Source organism: Prionailurus bengalensis, chromosome D2 (assembly GCF_016509475.1).
Source record: "Prionailurus bengalensis isolate Pbe53 chromosome D2, Fcat_Pben_1.1_paternal_pri, whole genome shotgun sequence".
Lineage (NCBI taxonomy): Eukaryota > Metazoa > Chordata > Mammalia > Carnivora > Felidae > Prionailurus > Prionailurus bengalensis.
The window spans coordinates 33,886,681-33,913,935 of NC_057351.1; the positions used below are offsets into that span (position 1 = coordinate 33,886,681).

Genomic DNA, 27,255 nt, shown 5'->3' on the forward strand with positions numbered 1-27,255 from the left:
CTATGTTGATATGACAGTTGGTGTCAGAGGATAAATTTTGTGAAAACACTTAGTAGAGGGCACAGCCTAAGAGAAGGTGCTCAACACATGTTAACAGAATTTGGCAAATGACTAATCTAGATTAGTAAATCTCAATCTTCAGTGTGCTATGGAGTCATTTGGAGGGCCTATTAAGCCATGGCTCACTGGGTCTTACCTCCAAAATTTGATTCTGTATGTCTAAGGTGAGTCTGATATTTGTGTTTCTAACAGGTTTCCAGGTGATAGTGTTACTGTTGATCTCAGGATCACACTTGGAGAACCACTGACCTCAACTTCTGAGGACAAAAACAACCTTCCTGTTTATTAAAGCATGCTCAATGCCTAATATAGCTTCCAGCACAGACTAGAAGTGCATTTTTTTTCAATGAATGAACCACTCCCTGCTTCAGAATAGCTGTTATTTACTGTCAACAAGAGAGCAAGAACTTTTGTTCACTATGTAGTCCCAGAACCAAGAACATGGCTTAGTACACAGCAGTGCTCAAAAAAAAAAAAAAAAAAAAAAAAAGAACTATTATTGAAAGGATTAAGTGAGGCCACGTATATTTTTAAAAACCCTACAAGTAGGGATGCCTGGGTGACTCTTGATAGAGGCTCAGGTCATGATCTCGCCTTCATGAGTTTGAGCCCCGCTTCCGGCTCTGTGCTGACAGTGTGGAGCCTGCTTGTGATTCTCTCTCCCTCTGCCCCTCTCCCACTCTCTCTCTCAAAATAAATAAACGTAAAGAAAAAAAAAAAAGTTAACTGGGGCACCCGGGTAGCTCAGTCAATTGGGTGTGGGACTCAAAAATGTTTTTTTAATTTTATTTATTTTTGAGAGAGAGACAGAGCGCGAGCAGGGGAGGAACAGAAAGAGAAGGAGACACAGCATCCAAACCAGTCTCCAGGCTCTGAGCTGTCAGCACAGAGCCCGACGCAGGGACGCAGGGCTTGAAGCCATGAACTGCGAGATCATGACCTGAGCCAAAGTCGGACGCTTAACCCACTAAGCCACCCAGGCGCCCCCGATGTGGGACTCTTGATTTCAGCTCAGGTCATGGTCTCACCATTGGTTAAGTTTGAGCCCTACATGGGGCTTTCTGCTGTCAGCACGGAGCCTGCTTCAGATCCTCTGTTCTCCCACCCTGCCACTCCCCCCCTCATGCTCTCTCAAAATAAATAAACATAAAAAAAGTTAACTAGTAATATCTGACATTTACTGAGTGATTGCTATGGTGCCAAGCAACCTGTGTGACTAATTACATTCTCACAAGAAGCTATTAATATAAGGGCATTCAGTATTCTCTCATTTAAAAAATGAAAGAAACTAAGGCAGAGATAGTTGCCTAAGCTGGTCAGCAGCTAAGCCAGAACACGAACACATGAAGCCTGAAAGCCGAGTTAGAACTCTTTACCATAATAGTTCCGCACATCTTATGACCAGCGAAAGTCATAAGAGCAACTTCATAGACGGAAATCAATGGGGCCAGGGGTCAGCAGGAAGTGACTGCAGAATCTAGATTAGAGGTCACTAATGCGTCACTCTCAATCGCATCTCAGCTAGTGGGACCATAACGTGATCAGAACGGGGAGCGGGGTAAAAAGGCAGAAATGCACTAAAACCTGCGGAGGCTTTCAGGCAGCAGCCACGACGGGATAGACCGTGGCGCATGCGCGGCATCCGGGTTCTTGCGCGCGCATCTACTGCAGACGTGGCAGAAGGAGTGTCCGGCCCTGGAGCGTGGGGGAGGAGCTTCCGGGGGCGACGCTCAGGCCCCCTCGGAACCGGAAGCTGGGCCTGGGATCCTTGACGTTAGGAACGAAGTCGAACCTGGATCTGGAGCCGGGTGAGGAGTGGCATCGGGAGGTTGGTGGGTAGGACAGCAGGGGAGAAGCCGGGGTATCACTGGCCTGATCGGGGTCCCGTCCGAGAAGGAAGGGAGGAGCCTGGGGGCGGGGCACGGAGAGAGACCCTCACCTCACGCATCCACAATCCTGAATCAGTCCTAGACGCTCCCTTCTCTGCTCCCGGCCCAGATTCCGGCTCCCGCTTCCTGTCCCAAGCCTGTTGAAGGGCGCGAGACGCTCGATCTCCATGCTTAATGGACCAGCCCTCTCGTCGTGGCCCGAGAAGCTAGCTTGACTTCTTGGTCTTGATTCCCGGCGCTCCCAGCCTCCACAGCTCGACTACCTTCAGAGTTCTAGGAAGCTTGCCCCGCCCCCTGGGTTGTCACCCTCTGCTGTCTACCCAGAATGAAGTCCAGACTTGAGCCTTACTCCAAACTCTTGGGTGTGAGATTATTTCCTGGCGAAGAAGCTCCTTTCCTCCGCTCCCCGCCCCCACACTGATTTAGGAAGATACAGGGGCAGGGGACATCTGTCAAGCTTAGTGTTTGTGACCTGTGCAAGGTTTAGGATTTGGAAGAACAGCTCCTGAGATGGGTTTAAGATTAAAGAATTCTAGTCCAGGAGCAGCTCAGCTTTTCTATTATCAAGATGACCCTCTTTAGCAAATGGGAGAGGCCCATTGTTCCACTGCAGCATCTGTGAACTCTCCTGCTTCCTGTGCCCCTTCTGTGTATAGGGTAGTTGAATGATAAGGCGTTCAGATGTGATCAGATAGTCTTGTTCTTGGAAGGACCCGGGAAAGGCTCTCACATTCATTCCTCTGTTGCTGGGTGAGATTGTCATAATTTTAGCGGTGGCCTATATTCATGACAAACATAAGGAGAGCAGAAACGGGATAGTTGGGAGAAGTGATGGGATTTGGAATACTCCAAATCTGCTTGAAGTCCCTCTGCTTGAAGGATAGGTGAATGATCTTTTTACATGAAATCTTTGTCATTGATCCTTGAACTGTTTTCCTAGGTTGTTGTGAGAAGTTTTTGTTCCTGGCCTGCACTTACTGGTGTCTGTTACCTTGCTAGAGTTTTGGGTGTCCTTTGCATTTAATGATTTTAATGCTTTAGTTTTCAAATCCATACATTCTTTTGGTGGAAAGACTGGGGATGGAGTAGCATTTGAATTATTGCAGTTCAGCCAAAGGATTTATTTCTCTGATCAGTTACTCTAGAATTTGTCTTTTGAGAAGGAGGGAATTTAACTGATCTGTTTTGTATGTGTAGCCTGAGTGATGGAAAATGACTAGCACTTTAGAGGGTATTCAGTGTTTGTTGAATGAATGGATGCTAGGGTGAATGAATGGAAAGTGGGAACATTGTTTCACTTACTTATAATATCACAGTAGTTCATCAGTGGCAGGACTCCTTGTGTGACTAGATACTAGAAATTATACCACTGGGGAATGGAGGCTATTCCCCATTCCAGTGGGGCCTATCTGAAGTTGAAATTTATACCCTCCTGGCAGTGACAAAGCATGGGGTTCACAGTAACAAATCCTTACTTTGAGGAGGTAATGTGGCTACTGGCTGGGGCAGAAAATTACAAAGATCTTGTGGTAGTATGGGAACAATTAGGCTGATAACTGCCTGATAAGGTCAGTCCTTTTTTTATCTATACTTTCTACCCTGAATAGTTGTTCTCTCTTTAGGAAGTTGATTTTGACTAATATCTCTCTTCTCTCTCATCTATTAGGTGAGACCAAGTTGGGGATGCACTCATAATGAACGTCAACCAGTCAGCTCCACCTGTGCCGCCATTTGGGCAGCCCCAGCCTGTCTACCCAGGATATCATCAGTCTGGCTATGGTGGGCAACCAGGGTCCACAGCACCCCCAACTTCCTATGGAGCCTACAATGGCCCAGTACCAGGCTATCAGCAAACACCTCCCCCAGGTATGTTTCCAAGTTTCCTTTGAGCTTAGGAGGGGAATCAGTAGTGTTCAAGCTGGGTGGTATTGCCTTACGGAAGCTGCCTAGAGGGTTGGGATGACTGGGATTGAGGAACGTGCCTCTGGCTCTCGGTTACGAGAACTCTGTGGGCAGTCTTCCCTTCCCTGTTTTTACATAAGTTCTGCCTTAAGACATCTAATGGAAGCACATCTTCCAGGTTCAGTGGCAGTTCATTTCATGTGAGTGTTATCCTGTATGTATAGCCTCAACTGGCTGCTTTGTTCACAGCTGGATGGAAAGGTTGTGGTCACAGCTCTTTCAGAGCCTGTGACCAGGATTGAATATTTCCTGTTGACCTAAAGTCTCCCTGAAATCACTTGTTCCGCATGTATATTGGTAATACCTGTCATTGGATTAATGGTTCTATTTATAAATGACCCTGGGACATGGGAAACTAATTCGTGGATAAAAAGTGTGGTGTTTGTGTGTCTAAATTTTGGTGCTTCTCATGTCTTTCTGCTGATACCATTTTTTGCCTTTGCTTGAGTTTCCTCTGCTTCTTAGATGCTCTGTAATATCAGGACAATAAGAGAAGACTAATCTGCTGCCTTAGGATCAGTGTTTGCCTTTTACATTGCTTTTTCAAGAAGAGCAGCTGGTACTCTACAGACTGTCCATAAGGCTTTTTGGAAAATGGTTAACAGCAGATCTTTGGTTAGGCTAGCTGAAGAGTTAATGCCAAATGCTTTATGCGTAACTTTTTAAGATAGTAAATTCCATACAAGGATATGGGAAAAAGAAGGCACCAAGAAAGCATAGGTAAGATTTGGGAAATGAATGAAGTATTACCGTTTTAATTATGATTTTGAGAAAAAAAATTGTCAAGTGGTGAGATTAGGTCTCAGGTCTTTGGAAGAGCCTTATTCTGGGTTGAGACTTTGGCTGGACAGAGTCCACCTCTGATCTGTCATGTCCTGGCTTATCAGGATGGAGTTTGGCATTGCCTCAATGGGAAGTTTTATTATTGAAAGGAAAACCTATCTGGTTCTGGGATGGCTAGTGAACGGGTTCAGATTAATTAACCTGTAGGCAGGTTCTAAATTGTCTAATTGTCTAATCTCTATTGAGTAACAGAGCAAAAGAAAAACAATTGTTTGAACAGGGGTCAGCAACATTTCCAAAGTGATGTGCCGAGTAACTAATTCCCTGCATTTCATGTGGGAAGGATGGTTGGGGATAGTATTCAGAAAGGATGGTCGGGGGTAGTAGAAATAGCTTTGATAGGAGCTCTGAGGAGCAAAAGGGCTGGGGTACAGCTTTTGTGAAGACAAAGGTGGCACCACTAGTGAGATGGCAAGTCAGCTGTCCTGACTGAACCACTGGGCAGAGTCTCCAACCTGAGATTACTTTCCTGAGCCATGTAATATTGGGAACATCAACACTTAGAAGTGGATGGTTAGGATAAGTAGAATATTTGAAAAAGAGGTTGGCAGAATAGTCTCCCCAACAGGAGCCTGTCTTTACAAATTAGTTCAGTTTATTACTTGATCACCTTCTGTACTACCTTTCTCATATGTTCAAAGTTTCTGAGTTCTGGAGTAGGATCTTTTCCTTAAAAGAGTTGACTTTTGGGGGCACCTGGCTGACTCAGTCAGTGGAGCATGCGACTCTTGATCTTGAGGTTGTGACTTTGAGCCATGTTGGGTGTAGAGATTACTTAAAAATAAAATCTTTTTTTTTTTTTTTTAAAGAGTTGACTTTTTGTCTAGGGTAAGAACATTAGACTGTCCTGGATTGTATGAAAGTGTATGGTGATTGCAGGAAGCCCTTATGTTCTTGTGGCTCTAGTTACAGCTTCACGTATAGTATATCTGTCTAGAAGAGTGGAGACTCTCTGACTGGTCGTCCATGTTCAGAATCTGCTGTAGCTGGAGTTGCATGTTCATGGTATCCTTTTGATATTAAAGCTGTGGCACTGGGCCAGTGAAGCTCTGAGCTTATTAATTCTTGCTTTATATTCCTTGCTCAGGGTGGAGAAGAAAGTTATTTCCCAATTGCTTAGTTTCTGTCCTTTACCCTCAGGTGTGTCAAGAGCCCCACCTTCTTCAGAGGCACCTCCAGCCTCAACAGCACAGGCCCCTTGTGGCCAGGCTGCTTATGGCCAGTTTGGCCAAGGAGATGTACAGAATGGGCCGAGCTCTACTGTTCAGATGCAGAGGTATGTATTTGGGTCAACCTAAAATCGGTCTGATGAAATTAGAAGGATTAGGAAAGGATGAGGGCCTGTTTCTTTTTTCTTGACTTTCTCTTAGATCCTTTTTTCTCTTCCCTCTACTTTTTTGTATTTTGTTTTCATTTTTCCAGATTATGGGTGCTGCTGTTGTCTACTCCATAGATCATTAACCCATCTTCGTACCTGAGTTCTTTTGTATATTCTTTCTGTGAACTTGAGTTTTTTTCTTGACTAGACATATATCTTCAATAATTGTTGCAATCATACTGAGCCTGCCCTCAGGGAGAAACAGGAAGAAAGGATCTCAGAATTATTTATGTCTCTTCTGACTTCTCCCTTTCCTCTAGATCAGGCAGTTAGTAGGACTTACTGGATAAGTTTGGGTGTGACCAGTTTTGAAAAGAAAGATACTCAAAGAAAAACCACATAAATGATAAAAACTTTGGTGGTACATGATCCAATAAACACCTGTCTTTGTATGGAAGTCCATTAAGGGAAAGCAAGTCATCTCTGTTGGACTATTGTTTGTTTTTTGGTAAACAAAGGATAAAGTATAACTGTGAGTAGGGTGTGTGGTAATGGAAGAGTCACTTTCTGACATTTTTATTGGGTGTCCAGAATATACATTTTTAGCATCAGATGTTAGCATCGGAAAGACCCTGGGAAGTGCTCCCTAATCTTGTGTGTTAGAAAACACTGAGAAGCAGTATAAGAAATTCATTCATTCATTCAGCCACTCAAAAATATTTATTTTGTATTATTATGTGTTGGATGTTGTTCTACAGGTTGGAGATAAAGCAGCAAACAAAACAGACCGAATCTCTGCCCTGGTGGAATTTATAGTCTAGTGGAGTACACAGAAGATAACAAGTAGACAAATATAAATAAGAAATAAAACAGAGTAGGGATATACAGAATGTCTGGTGAGGAGGTAGGGAGCTGTTTTAAATACATTGGTCAAGGAAAGCCTCTCTGAAGTGATGTTTGAAACTTCTGTGAAATGACTCAGGGAGCTATCCAAAGATCTGGGAGAAGAATGTCTTGGATAGAGGAAACAAGTGTAAAGGCTCTGATGGAGAAATTAATTTAGTGGGTGTGAGAAAGAGCAAGAATGCCACCGTGACTAGAGCAGAATGGAGTGTGGACGAGATAAGGTAGAAATATAGTCAAGAGCCGTATCATGTAGTGCTTTGTAAGTCATAGTAGGAAGTATAAATTTGATTTTAGTTGGAGTGAGAAGCCATTGGAGAGTTTTAAGCTGGGGAGTAACACATTTACATTTATTTGTTTGTTTATGCAATAGATCTTTTCATTATAATATAAAACACATACAGAAAAATCGATACAGAACAAATGTATGGCTTAGGAAATTATTGTAAAGTGAATACCCTTGTAACTACAACCCAGATGAAGAAATAGAAAGAACTCTGCCACACGCCCCAAAAGCCCCTTCCACGTGCCTCAATTCAGTCATAACTCTCTCCTTATCCTCATGAGTAATGATTATCCTCTTATAGTAACCACTTTGTTGTGTTTTTAAAAATAGTTTACACCCAAATGTACATCCCTAGATACCACAGTTTAGTTTTGCCTGTTTAAAAAACCAAAAAACAATTTGATGTGTCTTTAAGTTGATAGGTTCTCTTTCTTTCTTTCTTTCTTTCTTTCTTTCTTTCTTTCTTTCTTAGAGAAAGAGCAAGCGAGGGAGGGGCAAAGAGAGAGGGAGATAGAGAATCCCAAGACTTGGGGCTCAATCTCACAAACCGTGAGATCATGATCAAAGCCGAGATCAAGAGTCAGATGCTTAACTGACTGAGCCACCCAGGCACCCGCCATCCTCCATCTCTTTCTTTTCTTTCTATTTATCTGTTGAAGAACTGAAGCCAATTGACCTGAAGAGTTTCCCACAGTCTTGATTCTTCTGGTTCCAAATTCATATTACAGTTCAACATGTTCCTCTTTTCTCTGTATTCTCTGCAAATTGGCAGCTGGATCCAGAGACTTGCTTTCTTAATAGCTTGTCTTTTTTTTGTAATGTTAGCAGTTGTTGGAGCTTAATACATATGTATATTAATTCCTTGGGTTTTCAAAATGGTGATACTTTTGAATTCTTTTGTTTTTCATTTAATTGTTTGAATACTGTTACAGTTTTCCTCTTGTGTTGTTTGGTTACTTGTGCAGCTCATATAGGTTAAATGCTTGCTTCTTTACCTTTATTTCCAAGTTTATAAGGGAATGAATTGGTCCTTTGTTACCTACTGAAGGTGACCTCTTCTTTTTTAATGTTATTTCGAATTTACAAATTTAAACATACATATTTTTATTTATTTAAAATGTTTATTCATTTTTGAGAGAGAGAGAGAGAGAGTAGGGGAGGGGCAGAGAGGGGGGGGGACCAAGGATCTGAAGCAGGCTCTGTGCTGACAGCAGCCCTGTGCAAGCCCTATGGTGGGCTCGAACTCGTGAACCATGAGATCATGACCTGAGCCGAAGTTGGACGCTTAACCAACTGAGCCACCTAGATGCTCCTAAACATATATATTTTTTAAAGTTTTTATTTATTTATTTTGAGGGAGAGAGTGAGGAAGAGAAAGAATCCCAAGCAGGCTCCATGCTGTCAGCCAGAGCTGAACATGGGGCTCTATCACACAAAACATGACATCATACCTGAGCCGAAATCAAGAGTGAGATGTTTAACCAACCAAGCCACCCAGGCACCCTGAATTTAAACAAATTTGATGGGTTTTGGGGCACTTGGGTGGTTCAGTCGGTTAAGCATCCCGACTTCAGCTCAGGTCATGATCTTGCATTCATGAGTTCTGCACTGGTGGCACAGAGCCTGCTTGGGATTCTCTCTCTCTCTCTCTCTCTCTCTCTCTCTCTGCCACTCCCCACTCAGGTTCTTTCTCTCTCTCTCTTTTTCTCAAAATAAACTTTAATTTTTTTTTTTTCAACGTTTATTTATTTTTGGGACAGAGAGAGACAGAGCATGAACGGGGGAGGGGCAGAGAGAGAGAGGGAGACACAGAATCGGAAACTGGCTCCAGGCTCTGAGCCATCAGCCCAGAGCCTGGCGCGGGGCTCGAACTCTCGGACCGCGAGATCGTGACCTGGCTGAAGTCGGACGCTTAACGACTGCTCCACCCAGGCGCCCCAAAATAAACTTTAAAAAAAACATATTTGATGGGTTTCAATCCACTGCAATTATCATCATTATTGAAGTTTAGAGTGTTCCATCTTTGACCAATGGGAGCTTCTTCAAGTTGACTCCTGAGTACTTCTGACATGGCCCTAGTAGTCTTTGAGAATGATAAGATGTCTTAGGATTGTCTTACACATTTTAAGCCCCAGACCAGGAATTAGGCATTTTTCCAAGAAATCCTTTATTTTGGTGGTGATAAATGACATTTTGTGGCCGTAATCTGGGCACTAGGCACGTTCACTGATTGGTCACTCCTGGGCCTTTACAGTAAGCATAGCTAGGAAACACATATCTACATATCTATAGATATCTACATATACATGTTTAAATTTGTACTTCCAATTCAAGACTACAGAGCCTTTACTTAACCTATTATACCTGTATCTCTTCTTTTTCTTAAGGCTATGGGGATGATGGAATTAGAATACTGAAATATGCCATAATTTCTCATTTACTTTATCCCTTATTGTACACAGCAGTCTCAGTACAACAATACTAACACTATCACAAATGTGATTACTAAAAACAGTATCTTTTTAAAATTTTGCATACAGTCTCCTCATTCTGTAATAATTTAAAAACATATACTATATATATCTATACTAGATATGTATACATATATGTCTTTCTTTCAAAAATAAAAATAAACATCAAAAAAAATTTTTTTAATTGGATTCTGGTGATGGTTGCACAGCTCTAAATTTACAAAAAATCGTTGAATTGTACACTTAAAAGGAATGAATTTAATGGTATACAAATTGTGTTTCAAAGCTTTTTTATTTTTATTATCATTATTTTTTTAATGTTTATTTATTTTTGAGAGAGAGAGAGAGAGAGAGAGAGAGAGAGCATGAGAGGGGGAGGGGCAGAGAGAGAGGGAGACACAGAATCTGAAGCGAGCTCCAGGCTCTGAGCTGTCAGCACAGAGCCCGATGGGGGGCTCACACTCACGAATCATGAGATCATGACCTGAGGTGAAGTTGGACGCTCAACCTACTGAGCCACCCAGGTGCCCCATGTCAAAGTTTTTTTATTTTATTTTATTAAAAAAATTTTTTTTAATGTTTATTTATTTTTGAGAGAGACAGAGACAGAATACAAGTGGGTTGGGGCAGAGAGAGAGGGAGACACAGAATCTGAAGCAGGCTCCAGGCTCCGAGCTGTCAGCACAGAGCCTGACGCGGGGCTCTAACTCACAAGCTGTGAGATCATGACCTGAGCTGAAGTCGGACGCTCAACTGACTGAGCCACCCAGGTACCCCTTTCAAAGCTTTTTTTTTTTTTTTAATTTTTTTTTTTTAATGTCTATTTATTTTTGAGACAGAGACAGAGCATGAACGAGGGAGGGTCAGAGAGAGAGGGAGACACAGAATCTGAAGCAGGCTCCAGGCTCTGAGCTGTCAGCACAGAGCCTGACGCGGGGCTCGAACTCACGGACTGTGAGATCATGACCTGAGCCGGAGTCGGCCGCTTAACCGACTGAGCCACCCAGGCGCCCCTCAAAGCTTTTTTAAAAAATGTCATCTTGGGTGGCGATATCTTTGGAGTATCTTTCAGAAGCAAATGTGAAACAACCACACTCCCTCAACCCAGGCTGTAAAGGATTCTCAGAGCGAAAAAATAAAAATTGATTAGACTAAATAGAGACTATTAAAAGAGAGCAGATAGTAGACTAGTGCCTTGAAAGGACTAAGGGAATGTAATTGTCAATGTAGAATTATGTACCTGGCTAAGAGAGAGTACAAATACAGATATTTACAAACTGACTGAGAGTTTACCATGTATCGACCTTGGTTGAGAAAATTATCAAGGGATAGACTAAGGAAAGAAAGGAAAATTAACCCAGAAAGAAGAATCTTTAAAGAGAAAGGGAATAGGAACTAAAGACATGGAGACAGAATATAGACCAATTCTTTTGTAATGCTTGGCTAAAGAAGGAGCAAAAGCTTGAGGGAGGTCTGAGGTTTTAGGGCAATTTTATTTGATTGCATTTTTGAACACAACTTAATTGAGATATAATTCACATATCATGTAGTTCATCCATTTAAAGTGTACAATTCAGAGGCATCTGGGTGGCTCAGTCAGTTGAGCGTCTGACTCTTGATTTCAGCTGAGGTCATGATCTCACAGTTTGTGAGTTTGAATCCCCACATCAGGCTATGCTCACAGCGTGGAGCCTGCTTGGGATTCTCTGACTCCCTCTCTCTCTCTGCCCCTCCCCACTTGTGCTCGCTCTCTCTCAAAAATAAATAAACTTAATAAAAAATAAAGTGTACAGTTGAATGGCTTTTAATATATTCGCAGATAATGTGCAACCATTACAATTTAGAATATTTTCATCACCTCAAGAAAAAACACCATATCCTTTAGCTCAGTAGCTACCATTATTTAGCTATTTCTTCAGTCCCCCACTCTCTCAACCTTAAGCAACCATTACAGTAGTCTCCCTTTCTGCAATCCAGAAGCAGATGATCCTCTTTCTGACATACTGTCAGAGGGTCAATAGTAGCTCAATACTTCTTCACAATGCCTACATCATTCACTTCACTTCATCTCATCGCGTAGGGACTTTATCATCTCACATCATCACAAGTAGTGTGAGTACAATATAAGATATTTTGAAAAAGAGAAGAAACATATTAAAAAGCTATCCAACCTCATAAATAATGAGAAAAGTACAAATCAAGAGCCGTAACAAGATTCTATTCTATTATGTATCCATCAAAGTGGCAAAATTAAAAAGTCTGAGAGTCCCAAATATTGCTGGACTATCAGAATAACAGGAACTCTTTATCCACTGGTGATCAGATGCAAATTAGAACAACTACTTTGGGAAAATAGCTTGGAATTATTTGTTAAAATTAAAGATAACAGGGGTACCTGGGTGGCTCAGTTGGTTGAGTGACTTCAGCCCAGGTCATGATCTCACAGTGTGTGAGTTTGAGCCGTGCACTGGGCTTTCTGCTGTCAGAATGGAGCCCACTTGGGATCCTCTGTCCCCCTTTCTCTCTGTACCTCCCCCGCTTGTGCTCATTTGCTCTCTCTCTGTCTCTCAAAAATAAACATTAAAAAAAAATAAAGATAGGGGCGCCTGGGTGGCGCAGTCGGTTAAGCGTCCGACTTCAGCCAGGTCACGATCTCGCGGTCTGTGAGTTCGAGCCCCGCGTCAGGCTCTGGGCTGATGGCTCGGAGCCTGGAGCCTGTTTCCAATTCTGTGTCTCCCTCTCTCTCTGCCCCTCCCCCGTTCATGCTCTGTCTCTCTCTGTCCCAAAAATAAATAAACGTTGAAAAAAAAAATAAATAAAGATATACATACCTTATGACCCAGCAACTCATTCATAGATACATGCCTTAGAAAAATTCATGTATATATATATATATATATATATATATATGAAAAATTCATGTATATAAACAGGTATATGAGTGTCCATAGCAACATTGTTTGTAATATTAAAAAATTAGAAAAACCTAGAGATCTACATTAAAATACTTAAGTAAATCATGGCATATTTATTTAGCAGACTAACATTTAGTGATGAAAGGAAATGCTACATGCAACAGCATAGATGAATTTCATAATCATGGTTGAACAAAAGGAGGAAAACTCAAGGAGTATATGTGAAGTGATTCTGTTTACAAAAGTGTAAAAAAGTGACAGAACTGGTACCTGGGTGGCTCAGTTGGTTGAGCGTCCAACTCTTGATTTTGGCTCAGGTCATGATCTTGCTGTTTGTGAGATTGAGCCCCATATTGGGCTCTGTGCTGACAGTGTGGAGCCTACTTGGGATTCTCTCTCTCTCCCTCTCTCCCCACCACCCCCACCCCCCACTCGTGCTCCATCTCAAAATAAATAAAATAAATATATTTTTAAAAAGTGACAGAACTGAACTATGTTGTTTTAAAGACAAGGGAATGATTATTAGGAAGTTAGGAAAGTGGTTACCTCTGGGAGAAGAGAGAGGGCTATGATGGAGGGGAGGAGCACTGGGCCTTTGGGTGCTAATGTATTCTATTTCTTGACCTGGTTTTTAGTTACATTGGTATTTGTATTATAATTATTCAACAGTAAATACTTGTTTTATGTTTTTTTTTTTTTCTATTTATGTTACACTTCATAATTAAACAGTAAAGTACATTGAACTAAGATCAGGTCTGGGCTCTAGTTCTAGCCTAGTTTGCCACTTACACTCTTCATGTCTTACTTTTCCATCTGCTGTGTCCTCATTTTGCTGTGAGGATTACATTAAATAAAGCACTTAGAGATGCTTTATAAGTTGTAACGCTACTTAGAGATAAGGTGGTATTTTATTATTACTCAGGCATGTGATGGAATAACATTGGGTAGTTGATAGTATTATCCATGTTAATGGAGTAGTAACCATGAAATATAATTATTCTGACAAGGATTTATGGGCTTAGGCTATGGAGCTAACAGTATGTTTGGTGCTATGGAAGACAAAAAATGCAGAGCCCAACAAAGGACAACAAATGCAGAGCTGCTCTCTCAGGGAGATAAGGTTCACTAGCATAACACTCAGAAAATAGTAATTGAATGAATGAATGAAAGAAAAGTGTTAAACTACAAGACTAATATAATAAATATATTATATTTATTATACAAAATATAATAAAGTACAAGTTGTTTAGTAGAGACAAAATAAGCAGGAAGAGTAAATCAGAATTTAAGTGTAACTGATTATTGTTGTGAAGAGTTTGATTCACTCTTGAAATCTCATATGGAGCTTTTGTGTATAATCTATGTTGTAGATTTCTGCAGTAATATCAACATAAAACACCACTTTAGTTACTAGTTGATATGCAATGCTACTGGAATGATTTTGTATTTATATTTAAAAAATTTTTTTTTCAACATTTATTTATTTTTGGGACAGAGAGAGACAGAGCATGAACGGGGGAGGGGCAGAGAGAGAGGGAGACACAGAATCGGAAACAGGCTCCAGGCTCTGAGCCATCAGCCCAGAGCCTGACGCGGGGCTCGAACTCACGGACCACGAGATCGTGACCTGGCTGAAGTCGGACGCTTAACCGACTGCGCCACCCAGGCGCCCCTGTATTTATATTTTAATGTGCCATCTGATACCATGGGAATGTCCAGTGTCGCTATCCAAGTAATGAGGCTTTGCTAGATAAACCTGGCTAGAAGGCTCTCTGGTTTGTGTCCTGTTTTCCTGGTCCCTTTCTGGTAGAGCTGGCATCATCTTTCTGATTAGTACAGAATGTCAAACTCAGACGACTTACTCTGCTCTTAACACCTTTAGCCAGGATAAAGTAATAAGTACTTTGATTGTTTAACTCTGTTGAGTCAGAGGAGGTGATAATCTAACTAGTAGAATAAATAACACCTGATCTGAGGGTGCTTGGCATATGTTCGTGGAGTGAACCTAATGGAAAACAAGATTTTCCATGAATAATCATAGTGTGGATCATCAGGAATGTAATACATCTACAAATATACAAAAACATGAAGCCATAAAAGAGCCCAGGATGACAGGAAGATGCTGTAGAACAGTATAGTTTCCTGTATGATGTGGAGCTCCTGACAACTTTGAAGGGTCTCCTAGCCTACTTGTTACCTCTGCCTTCCTTGTATTTACAGGTTCCCTGGGTCTCAGCCATTTGGGTCAGTCCCATTGGCCCCTGTGGTCAGCCAGCCAGCTGTGCTTCAGCCCTTTGGCCCTCCCCCGACAAGTGCACAGGTGACTGCTCAGCTGGCAGGAATGCAGATCAGTGGTGCTGTGGCTCCAGCCCTTCCCCCTGTGGGGCTGGGCTATGGTGAGTACTGATGACCCCAGGATTGTTATTTTCCCCTTCTTTTTAAATATATATATTTTTAATGTTTATTTATTTTTGAGAGAGAGAGACAGACAGAGTGTGAGTGGGGAGGGGCAGACAGAGAGGGAGACACAGAATCCAAAGCAGGCTCCAGGCCCCGAGCTGTCAACACAGCCTGATTTGGGGCTTGAACTCACAAACCGTGAGATCATGAGCTGAGCCGAAGTTGGACACTTAACTGACAGCCACTCAGGTGCCCCTACCTTCCCCTTCTTTTTAAAAGCATCAGACTCTGGTGTATACCCGAATCCCTTTTATTTCTTGTGCTTCTGAGGGCCAGCCGATAGGAATGGTCATTCCTGCCCCTCTCATGTGGAAAGGGGAAGGAAAAATGACTAGGGTTCTGACTGTATCTCTTCTACTTCTCAGGCCCACCAACATCGCTGGCCTCAGCCTCAGGAAGTTTCCCCAACTCTGGTCTGTATGGCTCCTATCCTCAGGGCCAGGCTCCTCCCCTTAGCCAGGGCCAGGGTCATCTTGGGGCCCAGCCTCCCCAGCGATCTGCCCCACCACAGGCCTCCAGCTTCACATCCCCAGCTTCAGGGGGTCCTCGGATGCCTTCGATGACTGGTCCACTCCTGCCTGGACAGGGTTTTGGGGGGCCCTCTGTGAGCCAGCCCAACCATGTGTCCTCACCTCCTCCTCAAGCTCTGCCTCCTGGCAGCCAGATGACTGGGCCCCCAGGACCACCACCACCTATGCACTCCTCCCAGCAGCCAGGCTATCAGCTGCAACAAAATGGTAAGTTTTTCCCAAGGTCTGTCTAGAAGCCAAAGGCTTCAACTATTCAGGTGTTTTTGTTTGTTTAATATTGCTTGCTAAGCGGTGAACTAGATGGGTAGCTTCAGGGTATTATTACTAGGATGCAGGATTTATAAGACATTCTTTTTTCTTTTAGTTCAGATAGTGTGGTCTTTCTCTGAATGGTCATTACCTCTATACTTATAGGAGTCTAGTCATTTCCCTGAGGCCTTAAGAAGAGATCGGAGATTTTGAATTTATCAACCTGTGCCCTTGTCTTTCAGGTTCCTTTGGACCAGCCAGGGGCCCTCAGCCCAATTATGGAAGTCCCTACCCAGGAGCATCCACTTTTGGCAGTCAGCCTGGGCCTCCTCAACCACTGCCTCCTAAGCGCCTGGATCCTGATGCCATCCCAAGCCCTGTAAGTAGATACTTATGTGGTCCTAGGGAAGGAGTTTGTGGCTGCCAGATAAGTGAGTCAACCTAGATGAGATGTTTGCCTAGCGTTTTCTGATTATTTTCCCTTTTCATTTATCTTGTTAGGTATAGAACCTAGATGTAATTTTTGACTCTTTGAACTGGAATTTGAGGCCCCAGAAATCTTTTGGGGGCACTTTTACTCTATAGCTGAGCAGGGAAGAAAGCAAAGCTAAGAGTGATCAGTAGTGTCAGTAGACAGCTGGGTTGAGTACTGCCTTCTGTCACTATTGGACATAGCATGGTAACCTCTACCCTTCTGTGGAGTAGTAGCTGGGTCCAGGTCTTGTCCTTTTAGATTTAGTAGGATAGCAGTCTTCTTAATGGGTAGATCTGGTAGGAATTCTCTGATGGTAGGTGTTAAGAGAAGGAAAGCCTCATTGGTTTCTCTGTGCCCCTAGTTGGACAGTGTTTTAGGAAGAAACCTCCAGTACTTTTGTTGGCTAGAATCCTGCTGTGTGGATGGGGGAAAAGTGACCTACAGTTTATAAGGGCAATGTGGGGAAGCTGCTTCTCCCAGGAGGGGGGTGAATTTCACTCTTACAGCCATCATCAGAATCCTTAGGGCTTCCTTATCCTACTTGGAATAGAGGCTGGGACTGTACTCCCAAGTGGGGGCTATTTTATAGTTCTGTCTGCAACATTTGCTATGTCAGTTACCTCACCATGCTTAGCCATTGTCATATTCCATTCTGTTCTCTTTCCTCTTCCTTTGGGGAATTACCATGGTGAAGGACCCTTTTGGCTAAGAGCGACCCTAGAGGATTAAGCAGCCCCTCCTTTTCGTCTCCTTCAGGGAGAAGTAGAATCTGGGTTGGATGTGAGGAAAGGCTTCTTTAAGCATAAGCACGGTCCTTAGATGGGAGTTTGGCCTTTTGGGGGGAACATCCCTCTTCTTCCTTCTTAAGATTTCTCCCATTCAGCCCCTCTCTCTAAAACTTGCTTCCTATTTGCCACTTTATCTTTCTACATCATAGTCTGAGCCATTAAAGCCTGTGTGTTGGGCCAGAGAGCCCTGGAATTTCTGACCTAGAGGGGGCCTGATTTCAGCAGTATGAGCTGGGCTCCAGCTATTCATGTCTAATTCATCAGGGTCAAGAGAAGTAACATCTGCTTCTTGTTCTTTTGTCTCCCTCCCTGTATTCCCCTGCTGCCTTTATTATTAAAACACTAAAAGCAACTCAATGAGCTGCCTCCTCAGCAGAAAACCAGGCACAGAATAGACCCTGATGCCATTCCTAGTCCAGTAAGTGCAGGGGGTGGTGTGTGTGTGCGTGTCATCCCTGTGTTAATGCCACCCATGCATGCCTGTGACCTCATCTTCACCTCATCCACCATGTCCATCCCTCTCCACCCTCTTCCCTTAGTCCTTCTAGACCCTCACTTTTACAAACCAGAAGGATGTGCATGTCTCAAGTCACCATGTAATGAAATAACAAGCTGTTTGGCAGTGCCTTGAGTATGGGGTGGTAGAAGACCAGGCTGTAAGGTGGCATGTTAAGCTTTGGTTTTAGTTCTGCTGGGTCCTCCAGGAGCCTGCATGTGACATTTGAAGGAACAGGACAAAGTTGAGTAGTAGGTCCTTCCCCTTTGGGACTGATATGTCTACAGCTTGTGGAAAAACTTTGGGTAGGTGACTACTAATGTACAAGTTTGGAATACTGGTATTTCTCACAGGGGAAGAGACTACTGGTTTGGGAAAGTGTGGGCCACTTTCTCATCTGGAGAGTCTATTTGACTCTGATATATTTCTAAGCTTCAACTCTTTCTCCTATGTAATATGGAGTCTTATTCTCCCTTTACTTTTTCTGGTTTTACAAACCATCTTGAAGTACTGACCAAAGGTCATCAGCCTACACAAAGATCTGATTACCAGCTTTGCAAAATCTTTTTTTTTTTTCCTTTCCTTTGCTGGATCTGTCAAAATGTGGGGGACTGAGGATTGGGCTTGTAAGGATTGGGTACTTAATCCTCTTCTCCCATATTTACACACGGATGCTTACCTGAAAATAAGGCAGCATCTGCTTCCTCACCTTACCTGTTCATTTCTGTTTAATCCTCTCCTCACCCTGTCCCTTCTACTTTCATTGAGTGTAGAGTCATTCCAGGTAGATTTCATTTTTACATGGTTATCGTTGTCTGTTTTCCTGCTCTGACTCAGAATGTGTCTTGGTGAGAGGAGTGGGGGGGGGGGGCATGTAATGTGGGAGGGAAGTGAAATCTGATACATTTGAAGGTTTGTGATGAGAGCTGGAACTTTCCTGGAGTGGGGGGAATAATGGGGTGGTCACCACTGATTGGGGGTCAGGGCAATTCATAAAGAAGCCCTTTCTCAGTGTTGACTGTACAGCATCTTGCTACTGATTATAGAGCAGAAGATTGGCATTGTAGCATTTTATGTGATCTCCAGAACGAGAGCAGGCCTGGTGCATGAGGTGTTCTTAGTAAATTACTAGTTTCTGTGCAGTAGCTCTAGCCTTTCTTTCTCCTGGTTTTCTAGGACCTGGTACTTCCCTTTCTTGTGTCACCCTCACTCATTTCATTTCTTCCCTACAGATTCAGGTTATTGAGGATGACAGGAACAACCGGGGTTCAGAGCCATTTGTTACTGGAGTACGGGGCCAGGTGCCACCCTTAGTCACCACCAACTTCCTGGTGAAAGACCAAGGTAAGAAGGGTATTAATTCCTTCCTGTGAGGGCCTTTTCTCCAAGATTATCAGCTTATGGATAGGGCTTCTGTTAGTCTTTAATCAGAGACCAGTCCCTCTAGGGGAAAAGCCGCCATCAGCTCTAGCATATGTCGGGGTGATGAGGTGGATCAGCAATGGAGAGCTGGTGTCTAGAGGGATTCTGTGATCTGACTTAGGTTTTCTACCTCCTACTTCAGGGAATGCAAGTCCCCGATACATCCGATGCACATCCTATAATATCCCTTGCACATCTGACATGGCTAAACAAGCCCAGGTGCCTCTAGCAGCTGTCATCAAGCCACTGGCAAGGCTGCCACCAGAGGAGGTGAGTCAGGGAAGGGACTGGAGTATAATGAAAGGGAGGAAGAGAAGGGGGAGGAAAAGAGGGGGCATAAGACTTCTTTCTGAAAGTGATTCTAGCAGTCACAATGAAAGAAGTCCTGGTTGGGCAGGAAGGGAGAGTATCTCAATAGCTTTCTACCCAAGGGCCCATGCCTGATGGGTGTGGTTGTGATGAGAGTAAAAGCCCAAGAAGTTGTTGGGTGGGAGCATGGTCCATATGGGAAACAAACTGAAAAGAGGCAGGGCCAACTTGTAGGGGAGGAGACAGCTGAATGCAGAAGCCTTACGGTCATCTCCAGATGATTACAGGTACATCATTCTACTTTTATTCTATACTGTCCTAACATCCCTGGTGAGTTAGGGAATGTTAGGAAATCATATAAGGGAAAAAGGTAGATCAGGGTCCAATAGTCCTTCTCTTATCTGGCTTGGGCCCTGATTTTTCACCTCATTACCTGAAATCAGCAAGAAAAGAGAGAGAGAGAACTTGTCAGCTGCTCTGCCAGGCTTTGGCAGGAAAGTCTGTTTATGCCTGGCTTAATGAATTTAGAGTGGATTTCTCTATAACTGGCTCACTTTACATCTTGTTTCTCTGTCTTGCACTGTGTTTTTCTCTTTCTCTCTGGATCTCAGTGGGGATGGTTAGACATTTAGCTGCTGGTCTCTTATCTGTAGCATGGCATCTAGTTGAGACAATGGTAGATGTCACAGATATCCAGGGATGGGGAGGATCAGTGTCATAAATACCTGGTTGGGGAAGGAAGCAGAGTCAAGATCCCTAGGGAAAGAGTGAAGAGAATTGAAGATAGGGCCTGAAACGAGAATCCTAGGGAATCTTTGGCTTTCTCCTTATATGCTTATAGCAGCCCCTGATTTGTTAGGGCTACTTTCACAGTTCTCTTTCAAGAAGAGGAGTTGTGGAGATGAGGAGTAAGAAGAGGGGACTATAGAATTTGAACTCTTAGGGACATTCCTGTGCCTGGTACCCTCATCGTTTGTCTTCATTCCCTTTCACTGTATTCCCTCCTCAGGCAAGGTATCTCAACCATGCCCTTCTCCCCTCCAGGTTGTTCTTCATCTACTGCCACATGTCTCAACCCGCTGTAGCTTTCCTTTGTCTGAGCCCCTCCCCTTTGCTCCTTAGGCTTCACCGTATGTCGTGGACCATGGGGAATCTGGCCCTTTGCGCTGCAATCGCTGCAAAGCATATATGTGCCCCTTCATGCAATTCATTGAGGGAGGGAGGCGCTTCCAGTGCTGCTTTTGCAGTTGTATCAATGATGGTATGTTCACAGAGGCTGGGATTGGTGGTGGTGGGGGGGGTGTTCTGAATTGCATCTTCATTATTCTCTTTCTAGTTAGATAGGTAAGGTTCCCTTATTCAGGAACTGTGGAAGTAGGGCACATATGGGGATGTGGGGTGGTAGAGTGAGCTTAGCCAGTGCAAGACTACTAAGATTGAGAGTGGACATTTGAGTAATATTCTGACGTACTCCCCACAGTTCCCCCCCAGTATTTTCAACATCTGGATCATACCGGCAAACGTGTGGATGCTTATGACCGTCCTGAGCTATCGTTGGGCTCTTATGAATTCTTGGCCACTGTAGATTACTGCAAGGTAAGAGAAAGTAGCATGGGGAGGAGAAGTGGGTGGAAGACAGTGAGACAGCTGAGAATTGCTGTGTTCATTTTCCTCACCCTTTCATTGTCCCCTCTGATACTGACTTCTCTGTAGTCAACTAGCCTGTTTACCAATGCCCTTCTCTCCCCAACATTTCCTTCCTTTGCAGAACAATAAGTTTCCCAGCCCTCCTGCCTTTATCTTCATGATTGATGTCTCCTACAATGCCATCAGAAGTGGTCTTGTTAGGCTCCTCTGTGAGGAGCTCAAGTCACTGTTAGATTTTCTACCTAGGTGAGACTTATGGAGCCAGGGTTCTTTTTTTGGATCATCACTGGGGTGGGGGTGGGTTCTGGTTGACTCAGTAGGTGGAGAAGGTGGCCAAGTGTGGGTAACAATGTTACCTTCTACAGGGAGGGTGGAGCAGAAGAGTCAGCAATCCGTGTTGGCTTTGTCACCTATAATAAGGTGCTCCACTTCTACAATGTGAAAAGCTCATTGGCCCAGCCACAGATGATGGTTGTATCTGATGTGGCTGACATGTTTGTGCCACTGCTGGATGGCTTCCTGGTCAATGTCAGTGAGTCTCGGGCAGTCATCACCAGGTAAGAGCCAGATTGTGGGGATAAAGTGGGAATGGGGTAGAGACAATCAGAGAAAGTCAGTCGAGCAGAGGGGTCAGCAGATGGACAGGGACTGTGCCTCAGGAGCTTTCAGTCTGGGGTGGGGGGAACATGATTCTTCAGTGAATTGAGGGCTAAGGCATTGAATCTGGATAGCAATTTTGATTGCCTCCCATCATCTATCTTTTCAGCTTATTGGACCAGATTCCTGAAATGTTTGCAGACACAAGAGAGACAGAGACAGTATTTGCTCCAGTTATCCAGGCTGGGATGGAGGCTCTAAAGGTAAGGCTAGAACCCTGGCAACTTCTCTGCCTCACTTTCTTCTGACCATCTTACTCCCTGGGATATAACTTTCTTTAGTGATTGATGACTGCCCAATGAGTCAGCGTATCTGACATAATTGGCACCAAATAAATGATGAGGGAAGGGATGAATGAATAGCTGAATAAAGGAAAGAATGAACAAGTAGTCCTCTCTTTCCTAGGCTGCTGAGTGTGCAGGGAAGCTGTTTCTGTTCCACACCTCCCTGCCCATTGCAGAGGCCCCAGGGAAACTGAAGAACAGAGACGACAGGAAGTTGATCAACACAGACAAGGAGAAGGTGTGGGATTGGGAGATGGGGGGAGAACTTTCTATTACAGAGGAAGGTGGTGACTCTTCATAATGTAGTACTTTTTTTTTTTTATGTGTATTTATTTTTGAGAGAGAGAGTGTGAGCATGAGAGGGGGAGGGGCAGAGAGAGGGAGACAGAGGATCCGAAGATGGCTCTGCAATGACAGCAGAGAGCTCTACGTGGGGCTGACGCTCACAAACCATGAGACCATGACCTGAGCTGAAGTCGGACACTCAGGGGCCCCCACAATGCGATACTCTCAACTTTCTTGAGGGGGACTGGGATGAGACACTCTCCCCTTTCACATGTCAGGTCCATGACTGCCAACCTTCTCCAGTGCTCCCACACCTCTCTACCCCATCTCATCCCAAAGCGCTCGATAGATTCTTCTTCTTTTTTTAATGTTTATTTTTGAGAGAAAGAGGGAGACAGAGTGTGAGTGGGGGAGGGGCAGAGAGAGAGGGGGACACAGAATTTGAAGCAGGCTCCAGCTCTGAGCTGTAAGCACAGAGCCTGATGTGGGGCGCAAACTCATGAACCATGAGATCATGACCTGAGCCAAAGTCGGATGCTCAACTGATTGAGCCACCCAGGTGCCCCTTGATAGATTCTTCTTTTTAAGAGAATGTTCTACTACTCCTGCAAATGCTTATGAGGTAGATCTGAAGTCTTACATATATTTGAATATCCCGTATTAAATATACAGTTTTCAAATAGGGTAGAGCTGAGATATTCGAATGTTTTCTCCTGTTCCTTCCCAGACTCTGTTCCAGCCTCAGACAGGTGCCTATCAGACCCTGGCCAAAGAGTGTGTGGCCCAAGGCTGCTGTGTAGACCTCTTCCTCTTCCCTAACCAGTATGTGGATGTGGCCACGCTCTCTGTTGTACCCCAGCTCACTGGTGGCTCTGTCTACAAATATGCTTGCTTTCAGGTAGGGCATGGGACTCTGGGTGGCAGGTGGAAGCCGGACAGACAATGTCTGCCTACGTGTGGAGCAGCTCTTTAGCTGCTGACTCATTAATAGGAATACTGTTGGAGGAGAAGACCCCATAATGTAAAGAAGAGAGTAACAAGGGTAGTGGTTAGGAGCATGGGGTTGGAATCAGTCTTCAGCTGTTATTCTGGCCCTCCCAGAATACTCACTATATAACCTAGGAGAAATTACTTATTTTTTCTTTGTTTCTTCATCTGTGAAATGGGATTTCTACCCAACCCCCCATTTTTCTGAGCGATAGAGAGGCAAATGGAGAGGGAGAGAGAGAATCCCAAGCAGGTTCCATGTCCAGCGTGGAGCCTGATGCAGGGCTCAATCCCATGACCGTGAGGTCACACCCAAGCCAAAATCAAGAGTCGAGCCCTCAACCGACTGAGCCACCCAGGTGCCCCTATAAAATGGGATTTTAATACTTACAATTTATTATCAGGAATAAGTAGTTATATGTAAAATACTTAATGTAGTACTGGGCTTGTAGCAAATGCTTAAAAGCTATCATTATTATCATCGTCACTGTTACTATGATTCAGCAGCTTGTAGAGTGGAGGGGATGCAGGGAGATAATCTGCAGGGTGTTATGTAGTCAGTGATGTGACTCTGGGCCTGGGGGGGCTGCAGGTGGAGAATGACCAGGAACGGTTCCTGAGTGACCTGCGTCGGGACGTACAGAAGGTTGTTGGCTTTGATGCTGTGATGCGTGTTCGGACAAGCACTGGTCAGTCCTGGTTGGAGAAGAGCAGGTTGGGGGCTAAATCTGGAAGGGAGGCAAGTGGCACCTATCGTATTTGTAGCCCTGACTCTATCCATGTGGCTTCAGGTATCCGTGCTGTAGATTTCTTTGGGGCTTTCTACATGAGCAACACAACAGATGTGGAGCTGGCTGGGCTGGACGGGGACAAGACGGTGACTGTGGAGTTCAAGCATGATGATCGGCTCAATGAAGAGAGTGGAGCCCTCCTGCAGGTAGCAGGCAGGAAGCAGGGGTCGGGGAGGAACTGTCAAGTTCATTGTACTGGATATAAATAGGCTGCAGGGAAGAGGATAAGAGGTGGGTGGAGAGGACTAGAAGAGGCTGGGGAAGGGATGGCTCATGTCTTTCCTCTATCTTACTAATATAGCAAAGGAGCAGTTTTTCAGAGGGCTTTGGTGAGGGAGGGGTATGAATTCTCCTTGTCTCCCTTCCCCTAGTGTGCTCTGCTCTACACCAGCTGTGCAGGGCAGCGACGGCTCCGCATCCACAACCTGGCCCTGAACTGCTGCACCCAGCTGGCTGATCTGTATCGAAACTGTGAGACTGACACACTCATCAACTACATGGCCAAGTTTGGTGAGGGTAGAGGCAGGGCGAGGGGGGATTGGGGCTGAGAGAAAGGTGGTTGTTGGTGATTCAGCATTCCCGGGTAGGTGTGATGGTGGGAAAGCACATGTGATGGGGTGGCTAGCCAGTGACTGTGCTGTCTCCCTTTCACATCCAGCATACCGGGGGGTCCTAAATAGCCCTGTGAAGACTGTTCGTGACACTCTCATCACTCAGTGTGCCCAGATCCTGGCCTGTTACAGAAAGAATTGTGCCAGCCCCTCCTCTGCAGGACAGGTGGGACAAGCATGTTGGAGGAATTGTTAGGACAAATTTTTGCATTTGGGAGAGACTTCTCATGATTATTAACTTTACTTTGATAACCCCTCAGTTGATCCTTCCTGAGTGCATGAAGCTACTCCCAGTTTACCTGAACTGTGTGTTGAAGAGTGATGTCCTGCAGCCTGGAGCTGAAGTCACTACTGATGACCGTGCCTACGTCCGACAGCTGGTTACCTCCATGGATGTGGCCGAGACCAATGTCTTCTTTTATCCTCGGCTCCTACCATTGGTGCGACTAAGGGCTGGGGTGTGAGACATTGCACTGAGAAAGGGGCATCATAGAAGGAGGAAGGGAAAGGTTAATATTATCTGTGGTTGACTCTAGTGAATTTGTTTCTAACCTACATTATCTGATGTAATTTTCACACTGAAAGAGTTACTGATTTAGCTTTCTGAAATTTCACGTGTGTGTGGTGAGGGGCAAACTTGTCTTATGGCCCTTGGTAAATAACCTCTTGCCCCTTCCTTTTGTCTAGACAAAGTCTCCCATTGAGAGTGCCACTGAACCACCAGCAGTTCGAGCATCTGAAGAGCGTCTGAGCAATGGGGATATATACTTGCTGGAGAATGGGCTCAACCTCTTCCTGTGGGTGGGAGCAAGTGTCCAACAGGGTGTTGTCCAGAGCCTCTTCAGTGTCTCCTCCTTCAGTCAGATCACCAGTGGCTTGGTGAGGGCAGGAAGTCAAGGGGAATATGGGTGTGGAAAAGCATTTTGTGATATGAGTGGGAGTCAGTAAAGTTTGTGTGCTAGTCCCCTTTAATAGCAGGGAATCCTTGGAGGGGATGGGGGATGCTGTCATTCCGAAGCTTGTTTCAGATAATGAATAATTCTTTGCTGCCCCATTTTGCCTTGACTCAGAGAATTTTACCATAAGGATAAATGAATTTTGTGTTGCAGAGTGTTCTGCCAGTTCTGGATAATCCACTGTCCAAGAAGGTGCGAGGCCTCATTGATAGCTTAAGGGCACAGAGGTCACGGTACATGAAGGTAACACTGATCTAAACTCTGCATTTCTTACCTTGTTAAGTCCTCCCCTGGAATGGGGGGTGGGAGTAAGTGATTGGATAATGGGATTTTAGGGCATGTTTAATTCCTTTTGGCCCTGCCTCATGACCCTGTCTTCTGGCCATAGCTTATCGTGGTGAAACAGGAGGACAAGCTGGAGATGCTGTTCAAGCACTTCCTGGTGGAAGACAAGAGCTTGAGCGGGGGAGCATCCTATGTGGACTTTCTCTGTCATATGCACAAGGAAATTCGGCAGCTACTGAGCTAGAGCAAGTGGGTAAATGGCATAGGGTCCCAGGCCAGCTTCCAGAAAGTACACCAGGATGGCAGAGAAATTGGAACAGTTCCATTATCTTATAAGTCATGTATGCTGACCTCAATCTCTCTGGGGGGAGGGGGAGGTATAAGGAGACACCTTTCTGGAATCAAGTATCCTACCACTCTGTCATGTCCTGCTGATGGAAGGTGCCCCTATCCCCTCACTTTACCCTCCTTTTCCTGCTAATCCTGTCGTAATGAATGTAGTTTCTCAGTTCACTGTATATGATTCGGTATTGGGGGATTTGGAGGCACCCAGACTCTGGCAATATTATGTGTCCCCTTAGACCAGCCTCCAAGAAGAGAGGGGCAGGCAGGAAGGAGTGGGAATCCCAGGGGTACTATACGGGGGTGGGTAGGGGCTAATTCAGCTCAGTGTCATCAAAAACTTCCTATATTAGGGACGAAACATTCAGGTGCACAAGAGCTGGGGTATAGACCATAGATGGTGGAGAGAAAAGTGGTTGGTCAGTCCTTTTTGGGCCTGGAAGTCAGCAGCCAAGTCAAAGTTGGAGAGTGGTTGATTAGTTCTTCTGTCTCCTGCAATGATTGGTGATCACTAAGTGGATAGAGGCACATTGTCAGAGATGAATGAGCCTGGGAAGTGAGTTGCAAAGAATATTAAGACCTGGGAGAGGTAACAGCCTCTTTCCCAGCTGGAGAGGCTCCAACACTGGATGGTTCTGTTGGGAGCCTGGTCATCAATTTGCAATACCTCACAGAGCCAGCCCCATCCCACTCTGAGCTCCCACTGGAAACACTGCTTCTCCAAGCTGGGAGTTGTTGAGAGGGGAGAGGCAGAGGTGGCTGGAGCTCTGTTCTCTCCTGCCAGGACACCACTCAAGCTCTGGTATTGACAGAGTGGCCGACCGTTATCTTCCAACCTGAACTGGCTGGGGCAGGACAAGGGCTAGGCTTGATGGTGGCCAGGCTTGCCTGCTCCCAGCCTGGGATGCCCCTGCTCCGGACCTCTCATTTCTCTTCATTGGTTTATTTTTCAATGCATCTTTAATTTGTAAAGAAATAAAATAAATTAAGATGTAACAATTAGTCTCATTTTTACTTGTGACTTACCATTTTCT

At 44.5% G+C, this 27,255-nt stretch overlaps 1 protein-coding gene across 10 annotated transcripts; it reads left to right on the forward strand.

Annotated features, from left to right (window-relative positions):
• Nucleotides 1–1,540: 1,540 nt before the first annotated feature.
• SEC24C (SEC24 homolog C, COPII coat complex component) lies at nucleotides 1,541–27,223 on the forward strand. Of its 10 annotated transcripts, XM_043598077.1 has the most exons (25): nucleotides 1,779–1,868; nucleotides 2,059–2,311; nucleotides 3,616–3,815; nucleotides 5,895–6,030; nucleotides 14,868–15,043; nucleotides 15,473–15,844; nucleotides 16,129–16,265; nucleotides 17,499–17,567; nucleotides 18,878–18,989; nucleotides 19,210–19,337; nucleotides 20,499–20,637; nucleotides 20,857–20,972; nucleotides 21,145–21,269; nucleotides 21,389–21,580; nucleotides 21,790–21,883; nucleotides 22,086–22,202; nucleotides 22,977–23,147; nucleotides 23,829–23,925; nucleotides 24,028–24,173; nucleotides 24,399–24,537; nucleotides 24,686–24,804; nucleotides 24,899–25,078; nucleotides 25,326–25,517; nucleotides 25,748–25,837; nucleotides 25,983–27,223. In XM_043598077.1, the coding sequence occupies exons 3-25, from the start codon at nucleotides 3,644–3,646 to the stop codon at nucleotides 26,121–26,123; spliced, it is 3,360 nt and encodes a 1,119-aa protein (XP_043454012.1). In that variant the 5' UTR covers nucleotides 1,779–1,868; nucleotides 2,059–2,311; nucleotides 3,616–3,643; the 3' UTR covers nucleotides 26,124–27,223. The 10 variants fall into 10 exon arrangements, with proteins under 10 accessions (XP_043454014.1, XP_043454011.1, XP_043454019.1 ...); XM_043598076.1 differs by lacking the exon at nucleotides 2,059–2,311 and having other exon boundaries at nucleotides 1,741–1,868; XM_043598084.1 differs by lacking the exon at nucleotides 2,059–2,311 and having other exon boundaries at nucleotides 1,741–1,868; nucleotides 15,752–15,844.
• The last annotated feature ends 32 nt before the right edge of the window (nucleotides 27,224–27,255 follow it).